The sequence below is a fragment of the Zingiber officinale genome, chromosome 4B, assembly GCF_018446385.1.
Source record: "Zingiber officinale cultivar Zhangliang chromosome 4B, Zo_v1.1, whole genome shotgun sequence".
Classification (NCBI taxonomy): Eukaryota; Viridiplantae; Streptophyta; class Magnoliopsida; order Zingiberales; family Zingiberaceae; genus Zingiber; species Zingiber officinale.
Window position 1 is genome coordinate 117941788 of NC_055993.1, and position 24400 is coordinate 117966187.

General features: G+C 45.0%; 1 protein-coding gene across 2 annotated transcripts; it reads left to right on the forward strand.

Moving 5' to 3' along the window:
- The first annotated feature begins 773 nt into the window (after positions 1–773).
- Positions 774–3391, forward strand: LOC121976194 (probable mannose-1-phosphate guanylyltransferase 1). 2 transcript variants are annotated; one of them, XM_042528264.1, is made up of 6 exons: positions 796–887; positions 997–1135; positions 1333–1483; positions 2038–2100; positions 2192–2431; positions 2498–3391. In XM_042528264.1, exons 3-6 carry the CDS (start codon positions 1373–1375, stop codon positions 3167–3169), a joined length of 1086 nt encoding a protein of 361 aa, XP_042384198.1. In that variant the 5' UTR covers positions 796–887; positions 997–1135; positions 1333–1372; the 3' UTR covers positions 3170–3391. The 2 variants fall into 2 exon arrangements, with proteins under 2 accessions (XP_042384199.1, XP_042384198.1); XM_042528265.1 differs by lacking the exon at positions 997–1135 and having other exon boundaries at positions 774–887.
- The last annotated feature ends 21009 nt before the right edge of the window (positions 3392–24400 follow it).

Here is a 24400-nt window from a genome sequence, read left to right on the forward strand (position 1 = left end):
AGAGCACTTAAAGGTAATAATATTAAAAATTAAATTAAATTGTTTTAATTAATTAATTATTATTACTATTATTATTATTTTATCACACTATTATTCCATGTCCTCACTCATTTGTGAAATTTGGATGTGTAGGCTAATTGAATCCTTTTGTAAATTGATCATCTCACATAAATATTTTTAACATGTTTGATAATTTTTTAAGCTGAATTTAAATTTATAACATTTTATTTAATTATTCATAAACTGTTTACTAGTCAAATTAAATTTGAGCCCCACTCAAATTATTTTTACATAATTATAATTTAAATATACTATCTAATAACTCAGACTAAATTTGAATTTAAATTATTTAAACTATACTTAAATTAAGATTCCAACAATTTAAACTGAACTCGAGTTCAAAATTTATTATGAATCGAATTTGAGTTAAAATTATTTATAATTTTTAAATTTTAAATTGAATTCAAATATTATAATGTATTTTTCAAACTCAAATTTAATATCATTATTTTTATATTATTCGATCCAATTTTTACTCTCCCGATCTTCAGTTTCTAATTTTATCTTAATTTTTATTTTATTTTTATTAAATTTAAATAAAATAAAATAAATAATGAAATGAAACTACTTTGTTTTAAAAAATGGAAATTATTTATTTTTTTTCTTTTAGTAGAGTGCCACGTCTGAAAATTATTTAATTATCAACTTTATGACGTCATAAACGAGTTCAATGCACATGTTTTTGACTCTGCTGCCGACTATAAAAGGGAGAAGGTAAGCTTTGAGGACCTCGTCGTGGTCTTCCTCTTGGCCAGCGGAGACATCGCCGCAGTTTCTCCGGGATTCGCGTCGCCCTGCCGGGATTCCGAAGGAGAAGAGGCCTTTCGGTGAGATGTTGACCTCCTCCTTTCATTGTGCCCTGTTTGTTCTTTCGCTCGTTCTTTTCCCGCTGGTTCTTGCTTCAATCGCCGCAAATTCTCGATTTTTTTTTCTTAGAGGGGAATTGTGGAGTTCCAGGGATTGGATCTGGAGAATAAATGCTGAAAGCGTGCAGCTGTAGGTTTATTTTCTCTTTTCCTGGCACAGATCTGGCGAGCTTAGGTTTGAGATCTCCGTGCTTCTGCGATCGATAGGGGTTAGAGTGCCCACAATTTTATTATTGTGAAATTTCTACGAAATTTTAGTTGTCAAGGTCTTGGATGAGATCTGATTGAGTTTCCCCCCCCCCCCCCCCCCCCTTTTTCATTTTTTTTTCTCCTGTATTTCTTCCTTTTACCTCTTCTTGTAAGAGAGCGTAAGTTTCTGAAAGGATTAATAAATTTGGGTCTCCAGATCTTCCAGCTGGTCAATAGGAGCAAAGCAATAAAACACCATGAAGGCGCTCATCCTTGTTGGGGGATTTGGCACCCGCCTCCGACCTTTGACACTCAGTTTCCCAAAGCCACTCGTTGATTTTGCCAACAAACCAATGATCCTCCATCAGGTATATGCTTTTTTTTTTGTCCAGGCAACTAGGCAAGTGAAGTGGAAGAACATTCATTCTCTCTAGAATTCTATGAAAAAAAAACTCTCCATGAGCTTTGGGAAAAAAATTCCCAGCTATTATTTATAGCAAAAACTCAACCATGTTGCTTGCTACTTATAATAAATGCAGATATGAGATACCATGTGATAGTCTTTTTGGTGATACATAAGAAGTTGCTTTAAACGTATTTCTCTTCTAAAATATCTAAGGTTGTTACTGGTTACATCTGGGCAGAGAAAGGATTGTGAAAATCGATTACTATTATGCTGACATTTTTTTGTCAAGGTCTGGGTTTCAGTTTGCTTGTTTGGTTAATTTTGTAATGCGGTAAGTAAATCTTTCAACATCTTAGGTTTCCTCTTACGCTTTTTCTTACCTAAGTTTTCTTTCTGAATCATTCGTTTGAACAACAAAGAAATTGGTATGCTTGTGCCTTGTATTCCGTAGAGTTTCAGTATCATTCTGGTGAAATGATGCATCTTCATGGTTTTATTCCTTCAATTATTGTTCAGATCGAAGCTCTTAAGGATGTCGGAGTAACCGAAGTCATCTTGGCCATCAACTATCAACCTGAGGTATGGGAAACCATTGATCTATCATGTTTCCAAGAGACTGAAACTAATACCTATTATTTGAAGGAAATTACCTAATTTTGTTATCGTTTAGGTTATGATTAGTTTTCTTAAGGATTTTGAGGATAAGCTGGGAATTAAAATCACATGTTCACAAGAGACTGAACCACTCGGCACGGCTGGTCCCTTGGCTTTAGCAAGAGATAAGCTAGCAGATGGTTCCGGCGAGCCCTTCTTTGTCCTCAACAGTGATGTTATAAGTGAATACCCATTTGCTGAACTAATTCGGTTCCACAGATCGCATGGTGGCGAGGCAACGATAATGGTTACCAAGGTATAACACTCTTTGTCGCTCATTCTTTTGCTCTGTGCCAGTAGCCTGACATTTTCTACTTGATAGGTTGATGAGCCATCCAAATATGGTGTGGTTGTTATGGATGACGAAAGCGGGAGGGTTGATAGATTCGTGGAGAAGCCAAAAATTTTCGTAGGAAACAAGATCAATGCAGGGATTTACTTGCTGAATCCATCCGTCTTAGATCGTATTGACCTGCAACCAACCTCCATTGAAAAGGAAGTCTTTCCAAAAATTGCATCAGAGAAACTACTCTATGCCATGGTCTTACCAGGTTTCTGGATGGACATTGGGCAGCCGAAGGACTACATCACAGGCCTACGTCTCTATCTGGACTCTCTGCGGAAGAAATCATCGACAAAGTTAGCTACTGGTCCTCATATCATAGGGAACGTTCTGATCCATGAGACTGCTGTGATCGGACAGGGATGCCTCATTGGGCCAGATGTTGCCATTGGACCTGGGTGTGTGATTGAGTCTGGAGTCAGGCTGTCAAGGTGCACGGTGATGAGAGGTGTTCGCATCAAGAAGCACACATGCGTTTCCAGCAGTATCATCGGTTGGCACTCAACAGTAGGGCAGTGGGCACGGATTGAAAACATGACCATCCTGGGAGAGGACGTCCACATCTCCGACGAGGTATACAGCAACGGAGGGGTTGTACTCCCACACAAAGAAATCAAATCCAGCATCTTGAAGCCTGAGATAGTCATGTGACAAGGGAAGAGTGGCCTGCTTCTTGGTGTTGTTCAGCTCTAATATTGTTGTTTGAGTTTGTTGATTTGTAGTGTCCCCCTCAGTTTTAATGTCGAATTGTAGATATAATGGTAGTGTCGGTAGCAACAGATCCCCTGGATGTCTGTTGTTTTTTGGTTCGCCTCTGCAGTGTCTGTAATCAAATAATGCAGTAAGTAATCAAATAAGGTAATTATCATCAAATTTCTTTGATTTTGTTGGTTGAATTGATTTTTCATTTGTTACATGTTGCCACTAAAAATGTTTTGGTTTACTTTCTCAGTGCATACGATGTTTCAGGCTTTGATGGAAACAATATATCATATTGATATATTGATATTTTAATGTATAATAAGTAAAGATGAAAGGAGAAACCAGACAAAACAACCAGGGTTTTTCCTATTCTACTATATTATTATTCATATTTAAATAAATTTTTCGTTAATAGATACCATTTGGATTCTCTTTAATATTTTTATTTTTTTATCCATCCATTTTATGAGAGTAATTATTCAATTCCATATAACATGACAAATTTAATTATCATTTCATAAAATTTTTCTTTAAATTTTAGAAATAACTTAGGATTATAATAAAAACATGATGCTCTTCTGTATTTTATTCCCATTTTCCTTCATTTCAATCATTATTGATCCTGTCCGAAAATCGAAAAAACGGAAAGTTGAGGATGTGACGCTCACGCTGATCTCCTGTAAACTCCACTCAAACCTGCAACATAAATTACGTCAGTGCCGAGTTAAGGAAGGGGTCCCCGGCGTTGGCCCTCCGACGTTCAAGTCAGTCACCGGCGATGAAGTGGAAAGCGGAGCAACAAGAAGACTGTAGCACAAACAGTGAATATCGCGTACCTCCGTCGATGCTTGGACCCCCCTTTATATAGAGATTCAGTAGTGCGCGTGCATGCTTCCCAAGATGGGCACGCTTCTCAAAGTTTTTCTGAAAAGACTTGTCAGTAAAGTGTCCCTGACACAGTACCTTAACGGGTCGAGCATATCTCTGAAGTGACAGTGGAAACTTCCGCCGTACTATCTTCCGGTTGTCCATGTCCGGTGTCGGCGGCAACAACTCCCAAAAGGATGTCGCTGGATATCAGAGGGAGTGTACTGCTAGGCCGAGCGGGTTGGCCGCTTAGCCGGGATCTCGCCGCTCTGGTGCCTCGTCCGGTCGGCTAAAACCTTGCTACTCCTGTGCTTGTCCATTTGCCCGAAGTTCCACTCTGCCACTGCCGAGACCTATTGTCAGGCCGAGCGGGGTAACCGCTCGGTCAAAGTTGAACTCTTTAGATGTCAAGCTCTATTGTCTTGTCGAGCGGGGTAGCCGCTCGGCCGAAGTTCCTGTTCACCAATGTCGAGCTCTGCTATTAGGCCGAGCGAGATAGCCGCTCGGCCCGGAATCTGCATGTCATTCTTATTGAGCGTCGGTCGTTTGACCTCTCCCCATGTCGAAGGAGACGGTGGATCGGAGGCTTCTCCCCGACCGGGGCATACTTCTCTTGGCCGACCGACGCCATCCACGCATTGACCGTCCTGACTTTGACCTCCACCGTCGCCGCGAGGTGGGACCGCTCATCATCACCACATCACAAGCGTCCCCCTCAAGTCTAGTCGACGAAGGTTGTAAGTCCGACTGACTGGACAATTGTCTGATCAAATTTTCTCCCGATCGGCCTTCAACACTATGTGGTTTCTGATCAGGATGCGACCGTTCCTTGTCGATCAGCCTGTTGAAGCTTGTCATTCGGCCGTAGGTATGCTCCCTCAATCCGATCGACACAACGAAGGTTTGTACTTATAAAATCTTTGCTTGGGTTGTCTTGGGCGAGCGCGAGCAAGGCTTACATCACCTAGATTTCTGGGAAATCATGCAAATTTCTGCGCATTAAGGCTGAGCGCACTCCCATGCCGTCATTAAATGTTGACTCGTGGCGATGCGCCACATGTCCTGCCCACTACCGCCGCATGCCTGACGTGACAGGTGGATATCCGTTGTGATGTGACGTTTGGTGGTTCAAATTCAACGGTCAGATCTCGGCCTGGGTTTCCGCGACCTAGATCGGACGGCTCTGGTCGGCTGACCCCGAGGCTTATAACTTTGTGCATATTGCCGCTTCTTCCTTCGCAACCTCATCTTTGTGCTATTCGACGCCAGCTTCTTCATGCTCCTGCAACATCTCTCCTCTACTTCTCCTCTGGCAATCTCGGTCCAGTAAGCTTTCTCCCTGTCTCCCCTTGTTTTCACGTCTTCCGACGTCTGTTCTTCCTCGTTCTCGAGTTATTCGGCGTCTCAGTGTTCCGGCGACCATTCCGCCACTTTATTCCTTCTCTTTCTTTCTTGTTTTTGCAATGACAAGTTCATTGCAGCTTCTCATCGGCATGTCGGGGCTCTGGTACACTTCTACCGAGTCTCGATTTGACGCCGGCGACACAGAGAGTCTGAAAGCCACATTTGAACTTCCTCCCGAATATGAAGTCATCCTTCCTTCTCCTTCTGATCGATTGAATTCTCCATCGCTCAATTGTATCACCTTCTTTCGAGATTATTTTATAGCCAGTCTACGATTTCCCTTCCATCCTTTCTTTTCCGTCGTACGTAAGTATTTCCCAGTCTCCCTCCATCAACTAGTGCCGAACTCCTTTCGACTGCTGTGCGGAGTGGTGGTTCTTTTTCACCTGCACGACATTTCACTCACTCCCCGACTCTTTCATTACTTTTATTATCCCAAATCTTTCGAGCCGGGGACTTTCCTTTTCTAAGCCCGAGTGGACTTGGTTTTCTTTGATAAATGTCGACTTCCAACAAACACTGGAAGGAGTACTTTTTTGTGTGCTTTCCCGAGCGGCCGGACTTCCCAACAAACTGGCAACTCGACGTGGCGACTCAGCCTCCACTAAAGAAGTACAAGAGCCGATCGGACTATCTCAACGCAGCCTCGATGTTGGCCGATTAGAAATACGACATCCACAAGCTGCTGCTGAAGGGTGTCATGTATATCTTCGGCCTGAGTCCGATCCGCACCCAGCTTCCGTTCAGCCTAGATATGCGATCACTTTACTCCTTTCTTTGATTCTAACTGATTTTTCTTTCTTTCGTGCAGTCGAAGTCATGCTGCGCGCACGTCTAGCCGGTAAGGCGAAGTTCACAGATGCCGCGATCAATGTGGCCGCTATGGAAGAACTGGGGAGCTACGGCCTGCAGCCGGTCGACTCACAAGAGGAGTCGCAGGACGAGAGCGAGGGGACACACATTTTGGCCAGTGGTGGGGCGAGTGTGGCTCACAACCTTCCGAACGGCAGCCGGTCATTGAAGTGGAGGGAGCTTCAGGATCAGCCTCCTCAGCTGAACCACTAATCAGGTGCAAGAGGTGCCGGGCGGAGCCTTCATTGTGCTCTGCCACTTTCGGGGTGCGGTCCGCCGAACAGATGGAGACGTCGACCCCTACTCCCATCCAAGAGTCCACTGCCCCTGAGTCGTCGGATCAAACGCCCTCCCTATCTGGTCAGCCTCAGGGGATGGTCTGCGCGCCGCCGGTGGCCTTCCGCCACCATTATCGAAGACCAAGAAGTCGGGCATCCGGCCGGCCTCTTCATCATGGTCGTCCGGGCAGGCCACTTCTGCACAGTCAGCTCTGAGCGGCCAACGCCACATTACGACGATTCTGCATCTGCCAACCGAGGAGTGGCGCGAATCCAGCGCCGAGTCCCGAGCTTTGGAGCATCAAATTATCATCCAAGGGTCGCTCGCCAAAATATGGGAAGACGTTCGGGCCTGTGCGACGGTGATGCCTCCGAAGGCACTCGCGGACAGCCACACCCAAATGGCTACTAGGGTGAGTTTTGCATTTGCATAGTTTACTTCCGATCGACGCTTATATTCGCTTTGTTGTTTGCAGTACTGGGTGGAGAGTCTGACTATATGCTAAATGTTCGCCGTTTTGGAGGAGGAAATAAAGAAACTGAAAGCGTCAAGCGGCCAATCCTCCGTCTCTCAAGAATGGATGAACGCCGAGGTGGCCAAACTTCCAGCCGATCTGGCGAAGAGCAACAAATTTCTAAAGGCCGAACGGGAAAAGAGCTCCGGGTAGGCTACTCTTCTGGCTCGGCTCAATAAGCAGGTCACCACCTTCGACAATAAAATCAAGTCAACCAACGCGCGGAAGAATCCGACCATCGAAGACCTCGAGCTGAAGAATAAGAAGGCCCAGGCCCTTGCCCAAAAACTCAAGGAAGCTGAGCACTTCTTGGTCGCTGAGCGGAACAGCCGGTCGACCGAAGAAACGACCCTTCGCGACCAACTCGCCTCCAAGGATACTGCACTGGACACCGCTAAGGACGAGCTGGAGGCCTCCCGAGCGGCCCTGAAGACTTACCAAGAAGCCGAGCCTAGCCGTTTCGAGGCTATGAAGAAGAATTACCTCCGCTCGGTTGTTTGCAACGAGGTCGCCGATCGGGCTCTGCGCCTCTTCGATCTAGCCATCGATGGGACGATTGACCAGCTCCATGAGGGTGGCTATCTGCCGGCAGCTCTGACCAGTAGCATCATCAGCCAGGATAAACTCACTGCAGCGCTGCCCGACGACGATTTGGACTACCTTGAGTGAGGCCGAGAGTCCCTGTAAAATTTCTATAAAATTTTTGAAGTCTTAATGAATGCTCATCCGTTCGAACGAGTTTTATCTCCTTGAATATTTTTTCGACTCCCCTTCTCTTTGAGCATTGCATGAACTCGTGGCCTCGTGACTCTGATCATCCGTAATTAGTCTATCTCGCCGACCGATCCCTTTTGTATTCAGTGTTGTTATGATTTTATGAACCTCCGATCGGTCTTGGAGTATTTCGAAGAATAGTGTCGAACGGTAACTATATCTTGAAGACTTCGGGCTTTTGAGTAGCCCGAGCTCACAGTCGGCTATTCGTCGATGCTTGTCCGCTCATTGAGCTACGAGTTTAAGGTCGCCGCTCGACCGTTGGTGGAGACCAGCGTTTAAGGTCATTGCTCGATCGTTGACTTATACCCGAGTTTAAGGTCGTCACTCGACCGTCGATAGAGACAAGCGTTTAAGGTTGTCGCTCGACCATTGATGGTGACAAGAGTTTAAGGTCGCCTCTCGACCGTTAACTTACACTCGAGTTTAAGGTCGTCGCTCGATCGTCGATAGAGACAAGCGTTTAAAGTCGTCGCTCGACCGTTAACTATATCTTGAAGACTTCGGACTTTTGGGTAGCCTGGGCTCATAGTCGGCTATTCGTCTATGCTTGCCCACTCATTGAGCCACGAGTTTAAGGTCGTCGCTCGACCGTTGGTGGAGACCAGCGTTTAAGGTCGCCGCTCGACTGTTGACTTATACCCGAGTTTAAGGTCGCCGCTAGACCGTCGATAGAGACAAGCGTTTAAGGTCGCCGCTCGACCGTTGATGGAGACAAGAGTTTAAGGTAGTCGCTCGACCGTTAACTTACACTCGAGTTTAAGGTCGTCGCTCGATCATCGATGGAGACAAGCGTTTAAGGTCGTAGCTTGACCGTCGATGGAGACAAAAGTTTAAGGTCGTCGCTCGACCGTTGATGGAGACAAGCGTTTAAGGTCGCCGCTCGACCGTTGATGGACACATGCGTTTAAGGTTGCCGCTCTACCATTGATGGAGACAAGCATTTAAGGTCGTCGCTCGACCGTTGAAGGAGACACATTTCAAGAGGCCTTCGCTTTTTATTCATATTTTGTCCTGCGCTTAGGAAACATACAAAAATACATGGTATTCACTCGTGCACCTCTCATCCGGCTCTATAGGGTTGGAGATGATTCACGCTCCATGGCCTCTCGAGCTGCCTTCCCTCTTCATCCTCCAAGTAGTATGCGCTCGAACGGAGCTTTTGCATGATCTTGAAGGGTCCCGCCCATAGGGCTTCGAGCTTGGTGACTCGCCAACCGACTTCACTTTCTTCTAGACGAGATCGCTGACCTGGAAGGACCTTGGGATCACCCTCCGGTTGTAGTTTTGTTTCATCCGCTGCCGGTACGTCGTGAGCCGAACGGCTGATTTCTCCCGCGTTTCATCCACCAAGTCGAGCTCCATGAGCCTTCGTTCGGTGTTTCCTTCGTCGTAGTGCTGCACCCGATCGGATTCTACTCCGACCTCCACGGGGACAACTGCTTCGCCGCCATATACTAGATGGAAGGGGATTACGTCGGTCGCCTCCTTCTGAGTCGTGCGAACGACCCACAATACGCTGGGAGCTCGTCGACCCAACTGCCTCTGACTTGGTCGAGCCGAGCGTGTAAAACCCTGAGGATCTCCCGATTGGTGACTTCGACTTGCCCGTTACCCTGAGGGTAGGCCACAGAGGTGAAGGCTTGTTGGATACCATAGCCTTCGCACCACTCCCTGAGCCCCTGACCTACGAATTGCCTCCCATTGTCTGATACGAGTCAGCGTGGGATGTCATACCGACAAATGATATTTTGCCAAACAAATTTAATGACCATCTACTCGATTAATCTTGCGAGAGGCTCGGCTTCCACCCACTTCGAGAAGTAGTCGACCGCGATGAGCAGAAATTTTCATTGACCGGTGGCCATTGGGAAGGACCCAACGATATCCGTGCCCCATTCGTCAAACGGGCAAGAGATTGTGGACGCCTTCATTTCCTCGGTCGATCGGTGCGGAAGGTCATGATACTTCTGACAAGATAGGCAGGTGACTACCGTCCAAGCGACATCTTCTTGGAGGGTCGGCCAAAAATATCCGGCCAGGAGTATCTTTCGGGCTAATGCGCGGCCGCCCGGATGACCTCCGAAGGAGCCTTGGTGCATCCTCTCACAGAATGTACTCGACGTCCTCCGACCTAACGCATTTGAGTAAGGGCCTCGCGAAGGCTCTCTTATAAAGCTAGTCCTCCACCAAGCTGAATCGTCCGACCCTCTTCTTCAGCAAGCGAGCTTCTTCTGGATCGGAAAGCGTTACTCTCGAACGCAGAAACTCTATTAGGGTTGTCCTCCAGTCGCTCGAGAAGGTAATTCCTTTCATTCGGTCGATGTGCGCCACGAGCAAGACTTGTTCGATCGGCTACCCTATGACGATCGGGGACAGCGAACTAGCTAATTTTGCCAACTCATCCGCCGCCTGGTTCTCCGATTGAGAGATCTTCTGTATAATGACCTCCTAGAAGTTGATTTTAAGCCTTTCGAAGGCCTATGCGTAGAGGAATTGCTTATCTCGAAAGTCCCGGATAGCTGCTGAGCGGCCAACTGAGAGTCCGAGTGGATGAGGACTTTAGCGGCTCCCACATGCCGGGTTGCCTGCAGGCCGACTATCAATGTCTCATACTCTGCTTCATTATTGATGGCTCTGTAATTCAACCGAATGGAGAGCTGCATCCGGTCTTCCCGTTGTGAGATAAGCAGTATGTCAATTCCGCTGCCTTACCGAGTGGACGAGTCGTCCACATATATCTTCCATGTTGCCTCCGGCTCGACACTCTGGACCTCTATGACGAAATCTGTCAAGGCCTGAGCCTTGATTGCCGCTCGGGGTTGATATTGGATGTCGAATTCGCTTAGCTTGGTCGTCCACTTGATTAGCCTTCCTGATGCTTCGGGGTTGAGAAGGACTCGTCCCAGGGCGTTGTTAGTTAGCACGATGATGGTTTGTGCTAGGAAGTACGGGCGAAGCCTCCAAACGGAGAGAATCAAAGCATAAACTGTTGGACCCCATGGTTGTTTTGATGTGATCAACCAAGTTAGTTATGTCCTATTTGTTGTTGATCCATGTGTCTAAGTGTGTAGGAGCTTAGGAGTGCAGAAAGTCGAGTGGAAGACGCAGCTAGCGAGAAGGACGACATGGGAAGCGAGTCGACGGGCTCGGTGCGTCCGAAGGACGAGAGAGCTGCAGAAGAGTACACCGGTGGACGAGAAGAACGTGCACGACGTTCGAGGGACGTAAAGCTGGGATGAAAGCCTGCTTAAGGAAAAGGCCGGAAATTGGGTTCGGGTTAGCCCTATTTCGGTTGGCCGAAATCATCTAAGCAAATGGAGCTTCAGAAGTCAAAGCAAAGGAGAAAGTGAACTGGAAATGCAGCTCAAGACGCCTTCATCAAGATTGGAGGCGCCTCCACCTTTGAGGCGCCTCAATCAAGCATTGGAGGCGCCTCAAACCTTTGAGGCGCCTTCAAGCTTGTTTGAGACGCCTCAGGCCGGGTCAACTCGACCGTTTGTGTGCGGATAGAACTTTATCCGCTTGACTTGGTTGGAGGCGCCTTGGACCTTCGAGATAGGATTTCCAGGAGCTATTTAAAGGCCCCTGGAGTTAGGAAATATTCATTCATTCAAGCATTCAACTCTGTGTTCATTCCTAGCAACCTCTGAGCATTCTAAGTGTGTAAAAAGGCTTCTCCGCCTACAGTGAAGGAGATACTCTAGTGGAGCTGTTCAACTGCCTTGGATTAACAACCGTCTTGGTTGTAACCAAGTTAATTTCTGGTCTCCTTTTTATTTCTGCTCATTTTATTTTTTATAGTGTTGTACCTTTGAGTTGAAAGACTTGAGGAGGGTATAGTTTTATTTTTCAGGCAATTCACCCCCCTCTTGCCGGTCCCGCTGCACCAACAAGTGGTATCAGAGCCCGACCGCCTCAGAAGGACTAACCGCCAACTGAAGCTTAAAGATCAGGACGATGATCGGAGCGAGCATTCATCCCCCGAAGTTCGACGGAGACTTCGCTACGTGGAAACGCAAAATGGAGATATTTTTTAAGACCAAATTCGACATGCTTTTAATAATGAAATATGGATATACAACGTCAAAAGACAAAGAAGAATGCAACTGGACGAAGGAGTAGGCCGATTGAGTAGCTAACGGAAAGGCGGAATTTCACCTACTCAGTGTTCTGCCGCCCCAGGAGGTAAGTCGGATCGGAAGCTATGAGTCTGCCAAAGACCTCTGGGATAAATTCCTGGAGCTCCACGAGGGCACCTTAGAAGCGAAGCTAGCAAAACGCGACGTCCTCCGAACACAACCAACAAATCTTCGGATGAACAACGGCGAGAAGGTTGCGCAACTCCAAGCGAGGATCAAGAAACTGATAACGCAACTAACAAATCTCGGCGAAACGGTAACAAACCAAGATCACATCCGGTATGAACTAAACGCCTTCCCAAGGACTCCAGAGTGGGTGTCCTTAGTAGATGCTTACTACATCTCTAAGGACTTTGAGGTAAGTAGTTTAGAAAGTTTATTCTCTACCTTCAAACTTCACGAGTCTCGAATTGCAGAGCCTAAAGAAATAGTGAGGTCAAACCTTGACATCGCCTTACAATCCAAGTTAGACGATCCCGACTCCGAAGCTTCAATCGACGAAACTAAAGCAGTGCTACTGGTAAGACGTTTCAATAAATTTCTTAAAACTAATAAATTTCGATCACAGTTGAGAAAGCATCAGCGCAACAGAAGGGCGGTCCGGTGCTACAATTGCAACGAAGAAGGGCACATCAAGGATGACTGCCCAAAAATAAAGGAAAAGACAAAAGACAAGGAGAAGGTAAAGCACAAATCAAACACCTCCAAGCACAAAATCCTGAAGGTCACGTGGGACGATTCAACGTCCTCCGAATATGAAGTCAAAGCCTTCTCGGGACTAGTGATGATGGCGAACCACTAGCTAGATGAAGAGTCAAGTTCAGAAATGAGCATAGATGAAGGGGGAGAAACATCAGAAGAGGAAAGCTATGATGAAGGGGGAGCATCACAAAGTAAGGTAAGTAATGTGCGTGCTCTAAATCCTAAACAGTCGTTTCAATTTATTAAAGCTCTTTCTAAAGAGTTAGCTGAATCAGAAAAAGAAATTGCTAACTTAAATAAAATGTTAGATAGTTTGAAATCTGAAAATGATAAATTGAAACTTCAAGTTGAAAGTTTAAAATCTGATGTATGTTTAAACATTAATGTTTTTCAAAAATCAAAAATTAAAGTTTATGAAAAATTAAACTGGTATATAAGAAAGCATCAGGGACAACTTAGACGAATTCCAAGAAATTATATACCCCATAAGTTCTTAAACAATCCTGTAGGAAGGAACTTATACTGGGTTCCAAAATCTTTGCTAGTTTAAATTATTTTTGAGTTAGGGCTTACAGCGAGAAAATTAAACATTACAATTTCTTTATAAGGGTTTGTCTAAGGAAGTGGTTGTTGCTCCAATAACCAAGAAGGCCTAGTACCTCGCCACGACCTGAAAACCAAAATATTGAAATAAAATATTTAATTAACTTTCTGGTAAAGCATTAAAATTAGAATTAAATAATGCTTTAGAAAGTTTTTCTTTAACATCTTTTTAATTCAACAAAAATATGTCTTGCATAAAAAAAATTTTACTAAGGAAAATTCTCTATAATATTTTTTTCCTAAGTTAAAATTTTCTTCTAAAATTAGAAATTTCTTTTTCTGGCTTAAGTTTTACCATAGAAAATTTTTTCAAAATTCTCAGAAATTTATTTTTCTGTGATCAAAGAGAGAGAGTTTAGGTAACAAGTTTAGGAAGAGTTAGGAAAATTAAATTTTAATTTTTTTTTATTCTGACTTATGCAAATTCTATTATTGCAATTTATGTGCTTAAAATGTTAGTTTAGTAATTTTCTTAAAATTACTATTTATTTGTTTTAACCCTAACTTGAACTTGGGTTGTTTTGATGTGATCAACCAAGTTAGTTATGTCCTGTTTGTTGTTGATCCCTGTGTCGAAGTGTGCAGGAGCTTAGGAGCGCAGGAAGTCGACCGGAAGACGCAGCTAGCGAGAAGGACGGCATGGGAAGGGAGCCGACGGGCTCGGTGCGTCCGAAGGACCTACGGAAGAGTACATCGGTGGGCGAGAAGAACTTGTGCAACGTTCGAGGGACGTAAAGCCGGGATGGAAGCCTGCTCGAGGAGAAGGCCGGAAATTGGGTTCGGGCTAGCCCTATTTCGGTTGGCCGAAATCACCCAAGCAAATGGAGCTTCAGAAGTCAAAGCAAAGAAGAAAGCGAGCTGGAAATGCAGCTCAAGGCGCCTTCATCAAGATTGGAGGTGCCTCCACCTTTGAGGCGCCTTAATCAAGCATTGGAGGCGCCTCAAACCTTTGAGGCGCCTTCAAGCTTGTTTGAGGGGCCTCAGGCGGGGTCAACTCGATCGTTTGTGCGCGGATAGAACTTTATCCGCTTGACTTGGTTGGAGGCGCCTTAGACTTTGTTGGAGGCGCCTTGGACCTTCGAGATAGGATTTCCAGGAACTATTTAAAGGCCCCTGGAGCTAGGAAATATTCATTCATTCAAGCATTCAACTTTGTGTTCATTCCTAGCAACCTCTGAGCATTCTAAGTGTGTAAAAAAGTTTCTTTGCCTACAGTGAAGGAGATACTCTTGTGGAGTTGTTCAACCGCCTTGGATTAACAACCGTCTTGATTGTAACCAAGTTAATTTCTGGTCTCCTTTTTATTTCTGCTTATTTTATTTTTTATAGTGTTGCACCTTTGAGTTGAAAGCCTTGAGGAGGGTATAGTTTTATTTTTCAGGCAGTTCACCCTCCTCTTGCCGCCCCTGCTACACCAACATAAACTAGTTTTTCAAGACCGGTGTAGCGAGACTCTATATCTTTCAATATATACCTCAAAAAATATACAGGCTGCTGCTCTTGGCCGTTTTGCCTAACTAGGGTCGACCCGACCGCATGCTCGTTGGATGACAAATAGATATAGAGCGGCTCACCAAAAATTGGCTTGGCCAGTACAGGCAAGGAATTTAAATATTCCTTGAGCTCTTCCAATGCCCGATCGCACTCAGCGTCCCACTGGAATTTTGTGGCGCGGCGAAGCACTTTAAAGAACGACAGGCTTTGATCGGATGACTTGGATATGAATCTGGATAACGTCGTGATCCGACCGATCAACCGTTGAGCTTCCTTCAAGTTCCGAGGTGGCGGCATGTCTTGCAAAGCTTTGACCTTGCTAGGATTGGCTTCAATACCCCGCTCAATTACGATGTAACCCAAGAAGCAGTCACTCTTCTCGTCGAACAGATACTTGCCGGGGTTCAGTTTTATCCCATAAGTCCTTAGAGTCCAGCAAGTCTCGTTGATATCTGCGCATAAGTCAGCAGGTCAGAGGGATTTAATTAATATGTCGTCGACGTATACCTCCATATTACGGCCGATCTGCCGTCGGAACACCTTGTTCATCAGCCTTTGGTAGGTGGCTCCGACGTTCTTAAGTCCGAACGATATGACGTTGTAGCAGTATCTTCCGTCGGTCATAATGAAGCTGACCTTCTCCTGGTCTTCTTGGGTGAGCGACACTTGGTGGTACCCTTGATACTGTTAGGACCAAAAGTAGCTAGAGGGGGGGGGTGAATAGCTTGTCGCGTTCGCTTGGTGCGCTTCGTTGCTTGTCGTTGCTTGTTTCTTCTTGGATGTGCAGCGGAAAATACAGAAACAAACATAAAACGCTAACACTAGGATTTTACTTGGTATCCACCTCACAAGAGGTGACTAATCCAAGGATCCACACCAACGCACACACCCTCCACTATGAATAACACTCCTTTATGGTAACTACCAAAGGCGGAGAAGCCCTACAACACTCTCAATTCAAGAAGAAGAAAGGGAAATACAAGTTAAGCAAAAGCTTACAAGATGTGCAGTAAAAACCCTAACCCTAACTTCTTCCTCTTGCAATAGATCCGCCTCTTGACTTGGAAAGCCTCCAAGAACCTTCAAGCTGGCGATCACGTGCTTGTAGAGAGCTGTGGAGGAGCTGGAATGAATCGAGAAGAGCTCGTGAAGAGATCACGAAGACCACGCTCGCTGCGGCTTTAAACCCGCCGCGGTCGGATCCCGATCGATTCGAATGTTCCGAATCGATCGGGAAGCTGGATCGATCCACGGATCGATCCGGGCCTCCATCGAGATAAGCGCTGGATCGATCCACGGATCGATCCGGCGCTTATCGCGCGAAGCAGCCGCGTCGATCCGTATCGATCGGGACCTGAATCGATCCACGGATCGATCCGAGCTTCTGATTGGGAAGAATCGGATCGATCCACCGATCGATCCGACTGAATCCACACGATCGATCCGGCTCATATTTTGCCCAAAACCAAGTCCCAAACCTCCTAACCAACATCCGGTCAACCTTGACTGTTGGTACATCATGCGCATCTGGTCACTCCCTTGACTGCTAGGACTCCCCACAGTGTCCGGTCAATCCCTTTGACCCACTTGGACTTTTACTCGTCGTGCCAGTATCCGGTCACTCCGTTGACCTACTTGGACTTCCACCAGATGTCGGTCAACCTTGACCCATCGGACTTCCTTCCTTGCCAAGTATCCGATCCCTTTGACCTACTTGGACTTCCCAACACCAGATGTCCGATCATCCTTGATCCATCTGGATTTCCTTCCTTGCCAAGTATCCAGTCAATCCCTTTGACCTACTTGGACTTCCCAACACCAGATGTCCGATCATCCTTGATCCATCTGGATTTCCTTCCTTGCCAAGTATCCAGTCAATCCCTTTGACCTACTTGGACTTCCCAACACCAGATGTCCGATCATCCTTGATCCATCTGGATTTCCTTCCTTGCCAAGTATCCAGTCAATCCCTTTGACTACTTGGACTTCCCAACACCGGATGTCCGATCATCCTTGATCCATCTGGATTTTCCTTCTGGCAAGTATCCAGTCAATCCCTTTGACCTACTTGGACTTCCCAACACCAGATGTCCGATCATCCTTGATCCATCTGGATTTCCTTCCTTGCCTGGCTTCACTCACCAGGACTTTTACCTAGCTTCACTCACTAGGACTTTCACCTAGCTTCACTCACTAGGGTTTTCATTCTGCCTAGCTTCACTCACTAGGACTTTCACCTGGCTTCACTCATTTCCTTCTGCCTAGCTTCACTCACTAGGACTTTCACCTGGCTTCACTCACCAGGATTTCCTTCTGCCTAGCTTCACTCACTAGGACTTTCTTCTGCCTAACATGCCAGTTAGGACTTCCCAGTCAAGTATCCGGTCAACCTTGACCTACTTGACTCTTCTTCGATTGATATCTTATTGTCAAACATCTAAACCCTAACCAAGACTCAGCTTGGTTAACCAGGTCACCCTTGACCTGAGGGATATTGCACCAACAATCTCCCCCTTTTTGATGTTTGACAATACCACAATAACACTTATAATCCCACATGTAAGTTAGGCTAATCCTATAGCCTCCTTCTTCATGCCACTAGGTAATGAACCCATAAATTAAGCTTTCCATTCTCCCCCTAAGAGGGCAAACTCCCTCTAGGTAATGAAAACCTAACTTACTTCCTTTCATTCTCCCCCTATTGGCACACATCAACCCCCTACAAAAAACATCAACCCGTCTTTGGACACACATCAACCTATGCTCCAATTTTGGGCACACTTCAACAACTCCATTTGTTGAAGACTCTCCCCCTGAAGAGTTGCTCATCGTGATCACAATTTTACTCATTGTGATCAACTCAATATTGAAGGTCCCATACCCTTCATTATCCTTAACTTCTCCCTCAATGTTGACAAATACCCAACCTTGAGCATTTTCAACCACTTGAGTTGCCACTTGAAATGATGAGGATATCCACTCCCCATTTATCCCCATTTCAAGTTTAAATGCTCAACCTTGAGCAAGTTCACAACAGAAGGTTAACCACCTTCCAAGGTTCATGAAAAATAATTTTCATGTCTTTAAAGAGTCCCTCCCTAAAGACATGGTGGTAACTTCTGTCATTGCACCAACAATGACTTGGAATCCCTAAACCTTTAGGAAACCCAGATTTAGAAGTTTTGAGGTTCAACTGTTCAAAATTTGAAACAAACCTCAACCTAAACTTCAATGAAGTCTTCCTTAACCATTCCATCCTTGTTTTCAACACGAAAACACCCTTTTTATGTATACAAATGTATTTTAAGGGTTTGGAATGGTTACCTAGACTAAAATAGGTTCAAAGTGCTGAAATCAGGCTTTCCCAGCCAAAATCAGCAACTTGGATCGATTGGAGTTGGGTTCCAATCGATTGAACCTCTCTGAATCGATCCACTGATCGATTCAGACACCCTGGATCGATCGGCTGATCGATCCAGCGAGCTTCTGCTCGGGGGAAATGCCTTCTGAATCGATCCATGGATCGATTCAGTCACTCCAATCGATCCATGGATCGATCGGAGCTCTGATAGTTGCTGAAATTCCATTTCAGTCAACTTCAGAAACCCCTAGAAAATTCTACAAAAATCCAAAAATTATGAAATTTCGTGTAGACATTGTTTAGGGCATATATTATCAAGGAAAAATAGTTTTCTATGAAAATACATCATCTTTTCAAAGATTGACACAAACTTGATAACTTGCAAAAACTTTAGTGTTTTCTTCAAGTTTGTGTCTAACTATTCAATGGTGATTACTATCAAAAGATAGCCTTCACCAAGGTTTTCCAAAAATTTTTTTTTTTTTTTTTTTTTTAAACATTTTCAAAGCCAATATCCCATCATGTTCCTTGGGCATAATGCACATGACTTGTACATTAGCTTTCCCAATGATGGGAAAACACATAACTATGTGTTTTGATGAACTTAAAACTCAAAAGAATGCACTAAATCAACATCTTGAGTTTTGTTCATCATCCTAACATCTCACTTGTATCTAATGTGCACTGAAACACATACAAGTCATCTTATAGGTCTTTGTGAGATGTAAGATTTTGGTTTTGCCCTATTCTAGGGATCATGCATATCTATTTAGGCATTTTGAGAGGTAGACATCCACAAAGGATGTTACTTGTTGATTTACTTGTTAAACAAATGTCACTTGTTTATTCCACTTGTTGTAAACAAATGCCACTTGTTTAACTAATGCCATATGTCCTTAATTTTTAAGGAAATAAACATAATGCATGATAATGTTATGGCATACATCAAAATAAAATAGCTTTCAAAAGAAAGATTCCTATAACTACATGATGTATGTATGGCATGACATGATATTTTTGTATTTTTCATGATAAGTCATGAATGCAAAATACAAATAAGATAAAATATGATGTCATGGCATATTATGAGCAAACAATCATGGCAAGGTTTAGCATAAATAAAATATACCTAGATTACCTATCTAAGTATCGTTAATCTTAGCTAATCCTAAAACTTAAACCCTAGATTGCCCAAAGTGCTTCAAGAGAGTGCCAAAACCTAAATGGGCATTTCTAATTCTCTTGATTAATTTATGCCAATTGAAATTAAGCTTATCCTCAAATGTTGGCATATTTCATTTTTCCACAAGAGTAGCACTTTAAAGTTAAGGCCCGGATTGCCTTAAATTTCCTAAGAACATACCAAAATCCCAACTTGGTAGCTCTTATGAATTTCCCAATATGTGCCTTTTAAGATTAAAATCAAATTTTCACCACTAGGCACATTTTACTCTTTCAAGGAGTAATTAATAGTTCCATTTCATTTTCAAAGGTTAGCAAAAACCTTGAAAATGCTCCTTGAGTGTCAATTTCCTCAAAGTTGGGTTAACTACCCTTCTAATTGGAGTTGACACTCTCTAACCCATTTATGGGATAGAGAAGATGCTCCTAGGAACCCAACACCTATTTGTGCTCCTTGGATGCTCTAGGTACTCACTAGGGATAACTTCCCTAGATACCTTCCTAGTGACCTTGTTGGGCTTCTTAGAAGCCTTGGTCACATTTTCTAGGTCAACCCTAGGGATTTCTTCCCTTGTGACCTTCTTTGTGACCTTCTTTGACTTCTTAGAAGTCTTAGTCACATTTGTTGCAAAAATACTCTTAGGGATGACTTCCCTAGTATTCTTGGCTTGACCACTAAACCTAGGGTTTGTTCCATAACTATATGGAACCCTATGATAACTAGGCACATCCTTCTTAGCCTTTGGTTTGTATCCCAAACCTCTATGGCTATTTGATGGCTTTGACTTTCCTAGCCCTAGGTTTTGCTCATTTTGCCCTTTTAGGATATTTTCCATCCTTTTTAGGGTCTTTTCCATTTTATCAAGTCTTGATCTCAAGACTTGATTTTCTATCATTAAATCCTTAGAATTTGGTTTTTCATTAAGTCCATGAGCATGTTGGTTTTTAGGCTTGTATCTAAAATCCTTAGAGTTATTGCCTAGACTTTTACCTACATTCCTAACCCTAGGAGTGATAGTCTTAGCATGTAGGGCCACATGCTTTTCCTTAAAGCCCTCATGCTTTCTATTCTCATGGTAAATTGCATTAAAATGATAAAAATTAGAACTATCATGCTTTTTACCATTTTGCAAAGGAATAGGCTCAATGAAAGTTACCTTCCTTTTTACCTTGGAGGCTCCCCCTTGACTAGTGCCTCCTTGAGCCTTGACCTTCTTCTTCCCCTTGGGGCATTGACTACGATAATGCCCCTTTTGATTGCAAGAGAAGCATATAATATGCTCCTTGCTCTTCTTTGTGTTGGGGATGGTCTCCTTGGGCTTCACCTTGCCCTTTTGTGCCACTTGGCCCTTCTTCTTGGCTAATCTAGAGCACTTGCTCTTGTAGTGCCCATGTTCCCTACATTCAAAGCATATAATATGATTTTTATTATTAATTGAAATATTTATACCTTTGCTTGTAGGGGTGGCATCTTTTTCTTTGGATCCGGAGGTAGAAGCTTCCTCTTGATCGGACCTTGATTCTCCTCCATTTGATTTTTCTTGACTTGTGGAGGTAGAAGCTTCTTCCTCCTCTTCTTCTCTTGACCCGGATGTAGAAGCTTCTCCTTCTTCTTGATCCGTGTCACCAAGGATTGCTCCCCCTCAATCCTAGAGGTGGAGGCTTCATCATCTTGAATATGAAACAAGGAGTATGCTCCCTCCTTGTTCCCTTCGTTGCATTCCCTTGAGGATGAAGCTTCTTGGATTTCCTCTTCTTCGGAGGTTGAGTATCTCTCAACCTCGGAGTCCTCCTCTTGGTCTTGCTCCAAAGAGTCACCCTCTCTGGATTCTTCTTGATCTCGTACAGTGGAGGGTATCTCTTCATGAAGCTTGGCCAATTTGCTCCAAAGCTCCTTGACATCTTCGAATTCTCCAACTCGAGCCAAGATGTGGCTAGGCAATAAGTTGACCAGAAGCTTGGTCACTTTGTCATTTGCCTCGCCCCTTTGAATTTGCTCTGAGCTCCATCTGCTTTTCTTTAGAAGCTTGCCCTTGGAGTTCGTTGGAGCTTTGAAGCCTTCCATTAGAGCAAACCATTGCTCTATCTCCATCATAAGAAAGTTTTCGATTCTTGATCTCCAAGAATCAAAACTTGTGGAAGTGTATGGTGGAGCCACCCTTGTGTCAAATCCAAGTCCATCTTGGAATTGCATCTTGAAGTTGAGCTTGATAAAATCTTGAACTTGAAGAATTTGCTCCAACTTCTTCACCCTCTAGCTTTTCTTGATATGCTTGACCCTTCCGGCGATGATTCCGGTGAAGAGCGGCCTTGCTCTGATACCACTTGTTAGGACCAAAAGTAGCTAGAGGGGGGGGGGTGAATAGCTTGTCGCGTTCGCTTGGTGCGCTTCGTTGCTTGTCGTTGCTTGTTTCTTCTTGGATGTGCAGCGGAAAATACAGAAACAAACATAAAACGCTAACACTAGGATTTTACTTGGTATCCACCTCACAAGAGGTGACTAATCCAAGGATCCACACCAACGCACACACCCTCCACTATGAATAACACTCCTTTATGGTAACTACCAAAGGCGGAGAAGCCCTACAACACTCTCAATACAAGAAGAAGAAAGGGAAATACAAGTTAAGCAAAAGCTTACAAGATGTGCAGTAAAAACCCTAACCCTAACTTCTTCCTCTTGCAATAGATCCGCCTCTTGACTTGGAAAGCCTCCAAGAACCTTCAAGAACTGGCGATCACGTGCTTGTAGAGAGCTGTGGAGGAGCTGGAATGAATCTAAGAAGAGCTCGTAAAGAGATACCGAAGACCACGCTCGCCTGCGGCTTTAAACCCGACGCAGTCGGTCGATCGATTCGAATGTTCGAATCGATCGGGAAGCTTGATCGATCACGGATCGATCCGAGCGCCTCGCTCTGAAGCGCGCTGGATCGATCCACGGATCGATCCGGCGCTTATCGCGGGACGATCGTCCGATCGATCGGTGATCGATCGGGACCTCTGATCGATCCACGGATCGATCCGACCTCGATTGGAAGAATCGGATCGATCCACCGATCGATCCACGCTGGATCGATCCACGGATCGATCCAGAGCAGATTTTGCCCAAAACCAAGTCCCAAACCTCTAACCAACATCCTGTCAACCTTGACCTGTTGGTACATCATGCCTCGCATCTGGTCACTCCCTTGACCTGCTAGGACTCCCCACCAAGTGTCCGGTCAATCCCTTTGACCCACTTGGACTTTTACTCGTCGTGCCAAGTATCCGGTCACTCCATTGACCTACTTGGACTTCCACCAGATGTCTGGTCAACCTTGACCCATCTGGACTTCCTTCCTTGCCAAGTATCCAGTCAATCCCTTTGACCTACTTGGACTTCCCAACACCAGATGTCCGATCATCCTTGATCCATCTGGATTTCCTTCCTTGCCAAGTATCCAATCAATCCTTTGACCTACTTGGACTTCCCAACACCGGATGTCCGATCATCCTTGATCCATCTGGATTTCCTTCTTGCCAAGTATCCGGTCAATCCCTTGACCAACTTGGACTTCCCCACACCAGATGTCCGCTCATCCTCGATCCATCTGGATTTCCTTCCTTGCCAAGTATCCAGTCAATCCTTTGACCTACTTGGACTTCCCAACACCAGATGTCCGATCATCCTTGATCCATCTGGATTTCCTTCCTTGCCTGGCTTCACTCACCAGGACTTTTACCTAGCTTCACTCACTAGGACTTTCACCTAGCTTCACTCACTAGGGTTTTCATTCTGCCTAGCTTCACTCACTAGGACTTTCACCTGGCTTCACTCATTTCCTTCTGCCTAGCTTCACTCACTAGGACTTTCACCTGGCTTCACTCACCAGGATTTCCTTCTGCCTAGCTTCACTCACTAGGACTTTCTTCTGCCTAACATGCCAGTTAGGACTTCCCAGTCAAGTATCCGGTCAACCTTGACCTACTTGACTCTTCTTCGATTGATATCTTATTGTCAAACATCTAAACCCTAACCAAGACTCAGCTTGGTTAACCAGGTCACCCTTGACCTGAGGGATATTGCACCAACAGATACGTGTTGAGCATGTAGATCAGCTCACAGCCCGCCGTCGAGTCCACCATCTGGTCTATCCTGGGCAGTGGATAGAAGTCCTTCGGGCACACCTTATTCAAATCATGGAAGTCGATGAAGACCCGCCATTTATTGCTCGGCTTAGAGACTAATACGACATTGGCTAGCCAACTCGGGAATTGAATTTCCCTAATATGGTCAGCTTCCATCAGCTTCTCTAACTCCGCCCGGATGATAACATTTTGCTCTGTGTTGAAGTCCCTTTTTCTCTACTTCACCGGTCGAGCGTCCGGTCGGACATGAAGCTCGTGCTGAGCCACACTCGGGGAGATACCGAGAAGCTTGTGGGTCGACCAGGCGAACACATCATGATTTTGTCCAAGGCAAGTGACCTACTCTACCTTCTTCTCCTCCTCCAGGTCGGCGGCGATGAAGGTTGTTGCTTCTGCTCGGCTTGGGTGGATCTGAACCCAAGGTAGGGGGGATTTTCAGTGATCGCATTAACCTCCAAGCGTGGGTTCTTTCGAGCGCTTCTCGCCTCAGACTTGACCATCTCGACATAGCATCGCCGAGCGGCCAGCTGACCACCCTTGACTTCGCCTACCCGGTCATCTACAGGGAACTTGATTTTTTTACAATAAGTGGATACTACCGCCTGGAACTCGTTGAGGGTCGGTCAACACAATATGACATTATAGGCCGACGACGCATCCACCACGATGAAGTTGATGGTCTTGATTCTCCTTAGTGGCTCCTCTCCGAGTGAGATGGCCAGTCGGGTCTGTCCGAGCGACAACACTTCATTGCCCGTGAAGCCGTAGAGAGGGGTCGTCATGGGCAACAACTCGCTCTGATCGATTTGTAGTTTATCGAACACCTTCTTGAAAATGATATTTACCGAACTTCCTGTATCAACAAAAGTTCGGTGAAT